This window comes from Cajanus cajan, chromosome 5 (assembly GCF_000230855.2).
Source record: "Cajanus cajan strain Asha chromosome 5, NIPB_CcT2T_4, whole genome shotgun sequence".
NCBI lineage: Eukaryota > Viridiplantae > Streptophyta > Magnoliopsida > Fabales > Fabaceae > Cajanus > Cajanus cajan.
The window spans coordinates 4,739,483-4,753,027 of record NC_138521.1 but is presented as its reverse complement, the minus strand read 5'-3'; the positions used below and the strand labels follow the sequence as shown (position 1 = coordinate 4,753,027).

Here is a 13,545-nt window from a genome sequence, read left to right as displayed (position 1 = left end):
TGCCTCACTTGCTGAATACTTCAAAGCTAGTGGATCAGCTCAGTTCAGAAAAATATTGAATTCTGAGAATCTGAATTGAGAACAAGAGGTCCTGGAAGACGTAGCCTGTTCAGGAATAAAGTAAGAGTAATATATCATGATATATATATATATATATATATATATATATATATATATATATTTCAAGACATGTTTTTAGATTCACATCATGCCTATAATTTACTTCCATCTTTTTCATATTGAAATTATGGCTAATTTCCCAGTATTCAAGCTTCTTATCTTGCCAAGGGACTGATACAGTTGAGGGAATAACATTACATTTGTCTCAGAGTACACTTGCAAGTTGCGATTGAGTGTTCATACATTTAATATGATGCCTAACTTAACATTTCTTTAGATTATATCTTCCCTTGGATAAGAGGATTCACATTCCACACACATCTAAAATTTCAATTTATTCAATTTTCTTAGGATTTATTTGTACTAACTTTACCCAAGTGTTAATGTTCAATGTTGCTGCTAGCTAATATTTGGGGAGGAGTTCTTCCTGCAGCTCGACCAATATTCAGCGACCAACTTAGAGAACCAAGAATTGGTTCCCATAAGTTTGGAAGGCTCATCATATTCCACTAGGTTCCCTACAGTAACCAGCAAAATAAAATGAGGAAGCAGAAGAACTAGAGAAAAGCTGTAGTATATCTGAAAATTTGAAAAGAAAAAATAATTAACTTATGTACCATAAGACAGGACCATGACCATATCACTGTCTATTACAGTTGGAACTCTGTGAGCCACAGTTATAACTGTGCATTCTGCAAATTCTTGTCTAATCACTTTTTGCAGAATGGCATCTGTTGCAGAGTCGATAGATGCAGTAGCTTCATCTAGAACAAGTATTCTGTTCCTCTTAAGTAGTACTCTTCCTAGACAAAACAGTTGGCGCTGTCCCAAGCTCCAATTTCCACCTTCGTCACTCACTGTAAAACTTGTTAAACTTTGATGGCTTATTGGTTGCAAAATCTTGGTGTGAAAATGCAGAAACTATATAAGAGCAATGCTAAGCTCCAATTACTTTGAAATTTGACTTAATGAAGAAAGAGTAGAGTAGTGACTTTTACAAGACTATATCAGATTGTGGGCTTTAAGTTTGTTAACTCACCTGAAGAATCCAAGAGACCTGGTAGCTTGCTGATTGTTTCCTTCAGCTGACATTTCTCTATAGCCTAAATATACAAATCAAAACTTATCAGACTGTGCTTATTGGATGGGTCGTGAAAGAGATAACGAGATTTAGTAGTTACAAAATTTTCAGTTGTGGCGCTAGTTCATTCACCTTCCATATTTCATCATCGTCATAAAAGCCTAGAGGGTCCAAGTTTGTCCTAATGCTGCCCTTGAAAAGAGTTGGTTCTTGAGGGATGATGCTGAGTTTCATTCTCAAATCTTTTAACCCCATTGAGCATATATTAATCCCATCTATAAGAATATCCCCTCTTGAAGGTTCAACTAAACGAAACAAAGCACTTATAAGTGTAGTTTTTCCACTTCCAGTCCTTCCTACAACTCCCACTCTATTCCCTTCTTTAAATGTACAATTTATACCCTTAAGAACTAATGGAGAATTTGGACGATATCTAATCTGAAATAAATGTAGAAAAAATAGCAACAAAACTTGAATTTGCCTGTCCAATTGTCAGAAATGAAATGAAGATAAAATTGAAAGTATAGGTGCAAAAGGAAAAGGACAAGGCTGCAACATTATCCATAAAAATAGGTTATTGATTAGTCTCCTTACCTCTAGGGCTTGAAGATCAATCCTACCCTTGGAAGGCCATGAAGATGGAGGTCTGTTGTGTTAGGTCCAGAGTAGGCTTAATAGTTACTCACAGCTAAAATAAGAGATGAGTAAAAAAGAGACAAGGAAGAAAATAACCACAGTAAAAATATTATTTACTGAAAGGGAGGAAATTACAACACTTCTCTCTCTATAACTTACTCCTTTCTATTAGGAGACTACTACTACCGAGAACAGATCTCAAGGTGTATAAGAGAGGAAGAGAGAAGAGAAGAAGGTTTGGGATGAAAATTATGGTTTTCAGCTTCCCTATTTATAGGAAAGTCCCAATGGCATTTTCGTAATTTCTCCTAAACTTTTAATATTATTTTATTATTATGTGGGACCCGCTTCTAATATAAAATTAGAAAACCACCGAAAGGTGGTGACAGCTGTACGCAGCTGTACCTAACATTTCTCCCACTTGAAGATTATGATTAAGTTAATCATATCTTCACACCATTTCTTCTTTATTGATACTTCATGTTGCTTATGTTTCCAATAGGCCAAATAAGGATCGACACCATGTAAACTTGTCAGTGTTGACAGGCTTTGTCATTACGTCTGCTATGTTGTCTTTTGTATGGATCTTCTGCATATCCACTTTTCCTTCATCTACTACTTCACGAACAAAGTGATATTGAATTCCTATGTGCTTTGTCCTGGAATGAAAGGCTGGATTCCTTGCAATGTGCAAGGCACTCTGACTGTCACAATACACAGTAATTTTCTCCTGCTTGTGCCCGAGTTCTTCCAATAACCTTTGAATCCAAATTGCTTCCTTGCATGCTTGCGTAGCTGCCATGTATTCAGCTTCTGTAGTAGATAGAGCTACAACAGTCTGTAACTTAGACAACCAGCTCACTGCTCCTCCAGCAAGTGTAAACACATAACCAGTAGTAGATTTTCTTTTATCCAGATCTCCTGCAAAATCTGAATCAACATAGCCTCTGACAAAAAACTCCGATCCTTCAAAACATAATGCAACATCTGAGGTTCCTTTGATATATCTAAGGATCCTCTTTACAATACTCCAATGCTCTCTACCAGGATCTGCCATAAACCTACTGACCGCTCCCACTGCTTGTGCAATGTCTGGTCTCGTACAAATCATGGCATACATAAGGCTTCCCACCGCTGATGCATACGGCACTCGAGACATTTCCATCCTCTCTGCTTCATTGCTAGGACTCATACTTGAGGATAATTTGTAATTGACAGGAAGTGGGGTAGAAATTGGCTTACAGTCTTGCATGTTGAAGCGCCGCAAGACTTTCAATAAATAATTCCTCTGAGAAAGCCAAATCTTCCTATCCTTTTTATCTCGGTGAATTTGCATCCCTAAAATCTTGTTTGCTGGTCCCAAGTCCTTCATATCAAACTCCCTAGCCAATTGTGCCTTTAATTCTTGGATCTGATCTTTGTTGGGGCCTACCACCAACATGTCATCCACATACAACAGCAAGATGATGAAATCATTGTCATCAAACCTATTGTAGTACGTACAATGGTCTGAACTCAGTCTGTTGTAACCAAGGCTAATTATGAAGGAATCAAATCTCTTGTACCAGCATCTTGGCGCCTGTTTTAAACCGTACAGAGATTTGGTCAACCTACAAACCAAGTTTTCTTTTCCTTGTTCTTTAAAGCCTTCTGGTTGGAGCATATATATTTCTTCTTGGAGTTCCCCATGAAGAAAAGCAGTCTTTACATCAAGTTGCTCAAGATGTAAATTAAATGCAGCACACATAGCCAGAACAACTCTGATTGTGGTTAATCGAACAACTGGCGAGAATATCTCGTTAAAATCAATGCCCTCTTTCTGAGCATATCCCTTAACCACCAATCTTGCACGATATCTCTCCACTTGATCATTGCCATCACGTTTGATCTTATAGACCCATTTGCAACCAATGGCTTTTCGACCTTTTGGAAGATCAACAAGTTCCCATGTTTTATTTCTATGTAAGGCCTCTATTTCTTCATGCATTGCTGCCATCCACTGAGAAACATCAGAACTCCTCAACGCCTCTTGAAAGGTTGATGGTTCTCCTTCTTCAGTTAAGAGACAGTACGCATCATGACTTGCCATAACATAGTCTGAATGCCAAGATGGTTTCTTCGTCTGACGTGTTGTTCGTCGAACATCTCCATCATTGTCCTCATTTGGTTCTTGTTCATCGTGCTCTTGTTCTGCTTCAGAGGTGTCATCTTCTTTAGATTTTCCTCCTATCTCCACTATACTGGTGTCTTTGATAGTGCTGTCATTTTCCTGCTCCTTTTGCAGTTCAGTTTCTGCAAACACTACATCCCTGCTAACAACAACCTTGCGGGCAGTGGGATCCCACAAGCGATACCCCTTAACATTGTCAGCATAACCCAAGAATATACATTTCCTGGATTTTGGGTCCAGCTTTGTTCTTTCTTGGGAGTTGTACATCACGTACACAGGACATCCAAACACATGTAATGAAGAATAATTAGATGGTTTTCCACTCCACATCTCCATTGGTGTCTTTAAACCAATTGCTGTTGATGGTGAGCGATTGATCAAATAACAAGCAGTTCTTACTGCTTCTGCCCAGAAAGACTTGGCTAATCCTGCAGTTCTCAACATAGCTCTTGTCCTTTCTAGGAGAGTTCGATTCATCCGCTCTGCTACCCCATTCTGCTGAGGTGTATGAGCAACTGTAAATTGCCTCTTGATACCCTCTTGCTTGCAGAATGCCAGAAAATCACCATCTATATATTCTCCTCCATTATCTGTCCTCAAGCACTTAATCCTTTTTCCAGTATCAAGTTCCACCTGTGCTTTAAATTCCTTGAATACTGGGAACACATCTGACTTCTTTTTGATTGGGTACACCCACAATCTCCGGGAATAATCATCAATAAATGATACAAAATATTTTGCTCCTCCCATGGAAATTTCTGGTGATTCCCAGACATCAGAATGGATCAAGTCAAGTATGTGTTTGCTCCTTGTAGTTACTTTGGCAAATTGTAATCTATGTTGCTTGCTTGTCACACAGTGCTCACAAAATGGTAAGGTTACCATTTTAAGCCCTGACAAGAGATTACGTTCCGCAAGAATTTTCAGGCCTCGCTCTGACATATGTCCTAGTCTACGATGCCACATCATCGTTGCCTCTTCTTGACTTATTGCTGCAACTAATGCATCTGCTTCTTGCAACGTTTCTCCCAAAAGCAAGTATAGATTTGATGTGATCTTCTCAGCTTTCATCACCACCAAATTGCCTTTAACTACCTTCAAGATTCCACTTTCAACGTGGATCTTGCACTTGAGATCATCTAGTTGCCCAATGGACAATAGATTCTTTTTCAAGCCCTTCACATGTCGTACCCCTTGAATTGTACGAATAGTACCATCATACATTTTTAATTTGATAGTACCAACTCCAGCAATTTCCAAAGCATGATCATTTCCCATAAATACGGATCCTCCTGAAATTGGTTCATAAGTGCAAAACCAATCTCTATTTGGAGTCATGTGCCAGGTTGCACCTGAATCCAATATCCAACATTCATGGAGTTGTTTTTCGCCTCTAGAACTTATTGCTTCACTGTACAATATTTCTCCATCTTCTTGGGTACTAGCAACACAACCTTGAGAGGTTGACGCTTCAGAATTCTTCCCTCCTCCACTCTTCTTGTGCCAACAATCTTTCTTCATGTGCCCTCTCATGCCACAATTATAGCATTTGAGGTTCTTCCTTCCTCGAGATTTTGATCTACCATGATTTTGACTCCCACTGGAGCCACGTTCCATTGATCTTCCTCTCATCATCGTCAAAGCTTCTGCTTGCTTTGAACTTTCCAGTCTGTCTTCCTTATTCTTTCGCCTGGACTCTTCTTCAAGAATAGCTCCGGCAACATCCTCAAAGGATAGACGACCAACAACATTATTGTTTGTTATGTTGATGATGAGTTGATCATATGAATCTGGTAAACTCTGAAGTAGAAGCTCCGCACGTTCATTTTCCACTATGTTGAAATCAGCTGTTGAAAGCTGAGCAAATAGCGTATTCAGATTGTTGATGTGGTCCGTCACTGCTGTGGACTCACTCATTCGAAGAGTGTAGAGTTTCCTCTTTAAGAATATTCTGGTGTGAAGTGACTTGACCTCGTATAATTTTACGAGCGTGTCCCAAATCTCCTTTGCAGTTGTCTTCTCTGCTATGCTCGACAAAACTGAATCAGCCATTGCTAAGTGCAAATTGGCAACAGCATTGTCATCCATTTCTCTCCACTTTTCATCAGTAATATCTGATGGCCTGCCTTCAATTGCTTTAAGACAGTTGTCTTTTCTCAAAATTGCTCTTATCTTCAATTTCCACAGGGAAAAATTGTTCCCGTTGAACTTCTCTATCTCAAACTTTGCTGCCATAATTTCTTCTATTAAACCGACTTAAGTAACTTCCACTAGAATAGTACCGCCTACTGGAACAATGATAAAATCCAGTAACAAGAATAATTCTTTTCTGATGTGACTGATCAGACAATACTGCAGCCACAGAGCATACTAAGAATTTTCTCCGATACTATACCAATGTACACCACAGCGGAATAATAAACAACCTAGTGGCTCTGATACCACTGTTAGGTCCAGAGTAGGCTTAATAGTTACTCACAGCTAAAATAAGAGATGAGTAAAAAAGAGACAAGGGAGAAAATAACCACAGTAAAAATATTATTTACTGAAAGGGAGGAAATTACAACACTTCTCTCTCTATAACTTACTCCTTTCTATTAGGAGACTACTACTACCGAGAACAGATCTCAAGGTGTATAAGAGAGGAAGAGAGAAGAGAAGAAGGTTTGGGATGAAAATTATGGTTTTCAGCTTCCCTATTTATAGGAAAGTCCCAATGGCATTTTCGTAATTTCTCCTAAACTTTTAATATTATTTTATTATTATGTGGGACCCGCTTCTAATATAAAATTAGAAAACCACCGAAAGGTGGTGACAGCTGTACGCAGCTGTACCTAACATGTTGTCCTCCAAAATGGCAGGAGGCTCTGCTGGTATGTGAATAAATTGCTTGATTCTTTCAACAGAGATGATATGGTTTGATAAAATGCTAAACATTCGACTCCAAAATACTTGGATATCTTTTAATGTGAATGCATAAGAAAGAGACAATCCCACAAGACCTGCATATAACAGGAGAATTGTCAAGATTCTTGGCATGTTAACAGCATGAATGAAAAACACCTAATCATGGACAATTTATTATGAATTATTACCTGAAGGTACATATCCCTTGGGAAGTAGAACAAGTAATAAAGCTGCAGTGAAGACTGTCAAATTTTGAAGTACCTCTATCCTTAAAATTGACCATTCCAGGGCCGCATTAGAATGAAAGAATAGTGCTGCATCCATGTCCACAAGCTTTAGGTAGTTGTTGAAAAATCTGTTGACCATGTTTAATGCTCTTATAGTGACCACCCCAAGTGATGTCTCAGCGGAAAAATTCATGACTGGAGCTTTTGTGGTTCCATTGATCCTCATCAATTCCCTTGCAGAGGCTTGATAATATCCCTTTTAAAGTTAAAAAATAAAAATAAAAATACAAAGGCTTGGAAGTTGCTAGATCCATGATCTAATTAGGAACAGAAAATGGAAAGTTATTAATGTCAAAATATTTATATTTCCTACATCTATTGTGAGCATCATATTTAATAACAATTATATTGACTATTTATTTGGTAGGCTAAATTTAAAATGGTGTAATTTTAGTGAGCATGTAAACTTTCAAGATTGATATTGCTTAACGAATGGGCGCATTAAGGATTTATGGAACCGTACTAGATCATTATATAATGAGCTAATTGGTTATGGTCTCCAATATATCAATATCAAATCGTACACAGTTTCCCTTGTCTCCATCAAGAGGTGCAGCAAGAGTCCCATTGAGGAATAAAGATTTGATTGAGGAAGACTACAAAACCATTGATTCAGGTATTTAATCTTGAATCCTTGATAATTTAGCTTGATATAGATCCTTTATGTGTGAATTGTTCAAGGTTGCATGTATCTAGAACTAGAACTATGGTTTTTCTATACAAAGATTCTAATAAGTCAATAAAATTGTAACAAATAAAACTTTAGAAAGTGAAGAAACCTGAATATATATTGTCGCCACCATAGCAGGAACAGCAACAATAAGAACTTGCCATGTGACTGAAACCATCGCAAATATTGTCACCAGAACTTCAAGTGCAACAAATGCTACTAAAGGGAGAGTATAGGCAATATCATTGTCCAAAATACTTAAGTCTGATGAAGCCTGATAGAGAAAAAAAGAATGACATAAAATTAGGGAGTTAGTTAGATATAAGTGAATTAACAGAAAGAAAAAATGTTATAAATTAATACGGTTTCGAAGGAAGAAACCTTACTCGGGTTAAAATCCTTCCTACAGGGGTTGAGTCAAAGAACAACATAGGAGCATTGAAGATAGCCGAAGTGAAACTTGAGAAGAAGGCTTTAGAAGCTTTTAGTCCGAGATTAGCAGCCAAGACAGACCTTATATATACAAATACCATACTAACTAATGAAAATAATGAGTAAACTCCAATCAAAAAGCCACTAGTTACTTTTGGAATTTCACTGGCTAGAGCTAGCCAGTAGGTTGATGCAGTCTGCAAAGCCATAAAAGCAAATTCCGTTAACATGACTAAACACAACAAGAATGATCCCCCTGAAAATGAAATATAATCCCAGAAAGGCTTCCACCCAACACTGCCAATCTCTTTTTCTTCTTCTTGTGTAAGCTGAACCCCAAGTTGACCCTTGGTAGAAATCACCCCCTCACTTTGATTATTAGATTCTTTTGGATGTACCATAACTTCCATATAAGAGTCTCTATTATCTTCATTTTTTTGATCCAATCCAGTTAATACAGCTTTATGGGCTCTCACAAGTTGCTCAAAGGCAGTCCCAGCTATCAGGAGATCTTCATAACTACCCGATTGAGTAACTTTTCCACCCTCCATCACCTAGAATCTGAATTATAGCATTATTATATTCTAAAGTAATATAATAGGAATTCAAATGAGATACTTTACCAGGATTTGATCAACCTCTGAGAGAAACTCCACTTGATGAGTCACTAGAATGACAGTTTTCTCTCTTAGAGCAGTCATGACACAGTTCTGTAATTTTGTAAATGCAGTTAGTTTGATTCACCAAATTGAGGAGTTGAAGACACTAGTTTTATTAATTAACAAGATAAAAGTCATACTTTCTTACATTGAACAGAATAGTAGCAGTGTGTGCATCAACTGCACTGAATGGGTCATCAAGGAGATAGATGTCTGCATCATTGTAAACTGCTCGAGCTAGTTGAATCCTTTGCCTCTGTCCTCCACTCATGTTAATCCCTCGCTGACCTATTTCGGTTAGATCACCATGGCTAAAATCGTTAATATCCATATCTAAAGCACAAACTTTAATGACATTCTCATATCTGGTTTTGTCCATTGGCTTTCCAAAGAGTATATTATCTTGAACTGTCCCACTTTGTATCCAAGAAGTTTGAGAAACATAGGCTATGGTGCCACCTACATTAACCTGTTTACCATTATCGTGAAATTTTCAGGGAGAAAAAAGTGTTAGATGCCAAGATTATAAATGTGAGTTTGGCATGACAATAAACTTATCTTGTTAGGTTAATAACTCACAGTTCCTGAGATCTTGGGAATCTCTCCAAGTACTGCATACAAAAGAGATGATTTTCCAGCACCAACCGGCCCACAAACTGCAATTTTCTGTCCCCATTTGATTTCCAAATTCACATCTCTTAAAGTTGGGGACACTGATTCATGTTCCCAAATGAAGTTGCCAGCTTGTATTTCCACTGCATTAACGGGACTTTGCTTTATATTTCTTCCATAATCATTAATACTATCTAGCTCTTCATCAAGCAAGAAGGTATTGAGACGATCAAGGGAGACCTTAACTTGGATCATAATAGATAGAGCCTCTGGGATCATTCGAACAGGTTCTCCCATTATCCTCAATGCTGTAACGACTGTGAAAATGGTTCCAGCATTCAATGGGGCACTATTGAAAAGAGCACATCCGAGGAAAACAACAGAAGGAACAATGGTAGGAGACATCCAATACAGAAATGCTCCATTAGCTTTTATGATCTGTGCCTTGGACAACCATATGAATTCTTTAGCACGTAGGGACAAAACTAAGTTCTTGAATTTATCCTCCCAGGATTGTAACTTGATGATCTTCATATTGTTTAGAATTTCTGAAGTTGATCTGAGACGCTCATCTTGTGCCATCATGAATTGTGACTGAGAATTTTGTATGATCTTTGCCATTGGTACATTGAGAAGTCCACAGATGAGAAGAGGGACTAAACCTGGAAGAGCACCAGCACCCACAACACAGAAAAGGAGAAGAATAGACAAAACAAGTTGCACTACAGAAGTCCACGTTATATGAAACCACCAAGGAAATTCTCCCAATCGATACGCATCAACAGCAATGTAATTCACAACTTCTCCAGTTGAGTGCCTTCTCCTAGCTGAGCTAGAAAGCTTTAGCAGTTTCTGATACACTGCCACCATCAGAGCTGATCTAATTTTCATTCCTGACCTCCTTGAGCCAAAACAGAAGTGTCTCTGGGACACAGACTCAACCACTTTGGTGAGAATCATAAAACCCAGTATGGAAAAACCTTCTTTGAGATCTGCCTCAGTTCTATTTGAGTAGTTTACAAAAGCATAGAGTATTATTGGAGAAACTATCATGCAAATACTTCTGAGTAATGTGTAAAATCCCATTATTATGTTCTCCTTTGAGAAAGTTCTTACTACAGACCAAAGAACCAAGTTTTTAGTATTGTTATTGCGGTTCTCCCTCTGAAGGGATTCCCATGCATGCACAAAGTTTCGGTAGGCCGAGCCTGCTTCATCTTCAGAATGAAGAAATGGGATATCTTCAAGAGCTAGTGGCTTTGAGTAACCCAGTCTGAGTAAAGAATTAACCCAAGAGAAAGTCAACTTACTGAGAAGGGTAGCATGGCCTAGTTGTGTTTGTGTAGTTTCAACTCTCTGAGCTATCAAAGGTTCAGATAAACTTGTAGTATCTTGGATACCTTGGGAAGTGACAAAATAACCAAGATTTTGGAAAGTACAAAAGAGAAGTAAGAAATGTACAAGCCATTGTACCATGTCAAAAAGTTCAACTGCATGCTCTTTGAACATAATTTCAATGTTGAGAGCTGAAGCCAATACACAGGAAGATGCCCACCAAATAGAGTTTAGAATTTTGATCCATTTGTTTCTCTGAACATGCAATGAAACTGTAAAAGAAAGCCATACAAATGCTCTGAAAATACAAGCTAAAGAGCTCTGCTGATTCCACAACTTCAACCCATTGCTAAAATGTGCAATGCTAATGATAGCACAACAAACCGAGACAACTGGGAAAACCCAGTTCTTTCTGTTGCTGCCACATGCAGGTCGTCTTCTGATTAATGTAATAAGCAAAGACGTGTAGAAGACGCCGAGAAAAAGTAGTTTTATAATGTCTAATATGCTACTTTGGGAGCACAAAGAAGAGAAATCAAAATCTCTCAGGCAAGTCCATGAGAAATCCGCTGCATATCCAGTAAAAGAGAAATACTCTAAGTTCATCACTTCCACAGGTAACATTCCAAATTCATTGCTGAGTTAATAAAAAACTATCATATTCAAAAACCAAAGCCAACTGCGTGGAACAAGGTGTACTAGAGATCCCTTTATTTCTTAAAGAAATTGTGAACACATGACCCCCAGATAAATTAAAAATCCTCAACTTAATACAAAGATTTATATTCAAACTTTTGGTGCTTAATTTGGATGTAACATCAATATATTATAATAAAATGATGACACATCATTTCTATTTTTATTGAATAAATATTACATTTACTAGTTTACATCAATATATTATTGAATGTCAGCCATTTGATGGGTAAAAACACCATAATGCAAAAACTCAACGTAATATGATATGGCTAACAAGTAACAATAGGAAAAAGAAGTTAGAGCAAGTATAGTAAACCTATGTTAATCCCAAAGTAAGTCATTTTTGGAGGTTGAATGGCTTGCTTCTTTTGCAGCGGAGCAGTCTTTGAGTTTGCTCCTTGCAGTAGCAGAGCAGTCTCGTGTTTTCAAACACATTCATGAGTGGTTACAACAATAAATAAGGAAATGAAAATAAATATTAAATTATAAAATAAAACGTCAATCACATTGGAATCATTAAAAATTATTTATCTATTTTAATTAATGTGAATGAACACTTCATAAGCTGTTATTGTGGACATATTGCGATTGTTGGTTTTGAATACGTTGTTATCCGAGAAAACTCCTTAAAAAAATTTTTAAAAAAAACTTGATATTGACCTGTACAACATTAATTAATTTGAAGAAATTAAAAATATTTTTAAAAATGTGCATCATTAAAATTAAATATGTTATTAAGTAGAATACAATGTTGCATTAAATGTTAAAACTAAATAATTATCAAATAGTTGTTGAATTTATGTGAAAAAATACATTGATAAAAATTATATTAATTGCACAAATAATTTTTGAATTAATATTTGTAGACGAATGTATAGTAGAATTTGTATTTTGAGAAAAACTTTGAATATATATTTATTTTATATAATTCTGTAAGAATATTAAGAGTAATTTTTAATATCTCCTAAATTAATATTTAATATTCTATATTAAAATGTAGGAGATATAATGATTAATCCACTTCAAATTTTTAGGTTTTAATTCAAAAGTTTTCTTTTGATATGTATTTTTTTTACGTATTAATCATTATTTATTATTCAATAACTGATATTTAATAAATGGATTTTTTTTCAATAACTAATTTTAAATTTTTATGATATAATTTCTAATATATCAACTCAAACATTTTAATTATTAAAAATATTTATTTTTAATTATACATTGTTATTATATTTTGTTTTATTTTTATTTTATAAACTTTTCAATCATTTTCAACACATGTGATACATTGGTAGTTATTAATGATCATACTATTACGTTTTTTTTTTTAATTTGACTCCTCTAAAGTGAAAATTAGATTTTAGAAAATAAATCAAAATATCAAATTTTGAGATTATAATTAATTTTAGCTTTTATTTTGTAAGAGTTCGATTTTATCAGGATTGTTAATAGTTGATTTTTTAATCTACAATTATAAGTATACTTCATCTTCTAAAGTACGTCCTCAATTTTAGAAGAATCAAATCAATTTTTTTTATTATCAATGAGTATCTCTCACTAAACATGTAGACTAATCTCTTTTGGAGATTTGATAAACATCAAGTAAGGGCACATACTCTCCTTATTTGAATTTTTCACATTAACGAGAACTAAGATCCATGTCTTAGTTAATTAATTAAACAACAAAAATCTCTCATTAGTCGCTCTAATCCAAATTGGTACTGTACTATTAGGTAATGGTTGCCTTTTCATTATTCTCCAAATTAAATTAAAGTCAATACCTCTTAATTACAAATTAATTATTAATAATAAATGATGATTAAATATAATTTAAAATTATCTATTACAAATTGTAACATGATAATGAAATGATATTAGAATTTGTAAAAAGTAACTAATAAATTTAAATTATATTTACTTATCAATTATTATTAATG

General features: G+C 35.7%; 1 protein-coding gene across 7 annotated transcripts; it reads right to left on the bottom strand.

Annotated features, from left to right (window-relative positions):
• Positions 1–215: 215 nt before the first annotated feature.
• On the bottom strand, positions 216–12,030 carry LOC109809171 (ABC transporter C family member 8). 7 transcript variants are annotated; one of them, XM_083074784.1, is made up of 13 exons: positions 11,925–12,028; positions 9,542–11,478; positions 9,111–9,431; positions 8,927–9,013; positions 8,258–8,857; positions 7,981–8,145; positions 7,103–7,397; positions 6,847–7,009; positions 1,796–1,847; positions 1,334–1,639; positions 1,160–1,223; positions 738–977; positions 216–638 (listed from the first exon to the last, which is right to left on the bottom strand). In XM_083074784.1, exons 1-13 carry the CDS (start codon positions 11,947–11,949, stop codon positions 520–522), a joined length of 4,374 nt encoding a protein of 1,457 aa, XP_082930910.1. In that variant the 5' UTR covers positions 11,950–12,028; the 3' UTR covers positions 216–519. The 7 variants fall into 7 exon arrangements, 5 of the variants coding, with proteins under 5 accessions (XP_082930910.1, XP_082930911.1, XP_082930912.1 ...); XM_083074785.1 differs by lacking the exon at positions 216–638 and having other exon boundaries at positions 845–985; positions 11,925–12,030; XR_014433830.1 differs by lacking the exon at positions 216–638 and having other exon boundaries at positions 862–985; positions 1,302–1,639; positions 11,925–12,030.
• Between the last annotated feature and the right edge of the window lie 1,515 nt (positions 12,031–13,545).

Coding starts and splice junctions, on each gene's coding strand:
- LOC109809171 (XM_083074784.1), bottom strand. CDS start 11,949: ATGACTTACTTTGGGATTAACATAG. Junction 9,014..9,110: donor CTGCTACTATTCTGTTCAAT/GTAAGAAAGTAT, acceptor ACAAAATTACAG/AACTGTGTCATGACTGCTCT. Junction 1,640..1,795: donor TTGATCTTCAAGCCCTAGAG/GTAAGGAGACTA, acceptor CATTTATTTCAG/ATTAGATATCGTCCAAATTC.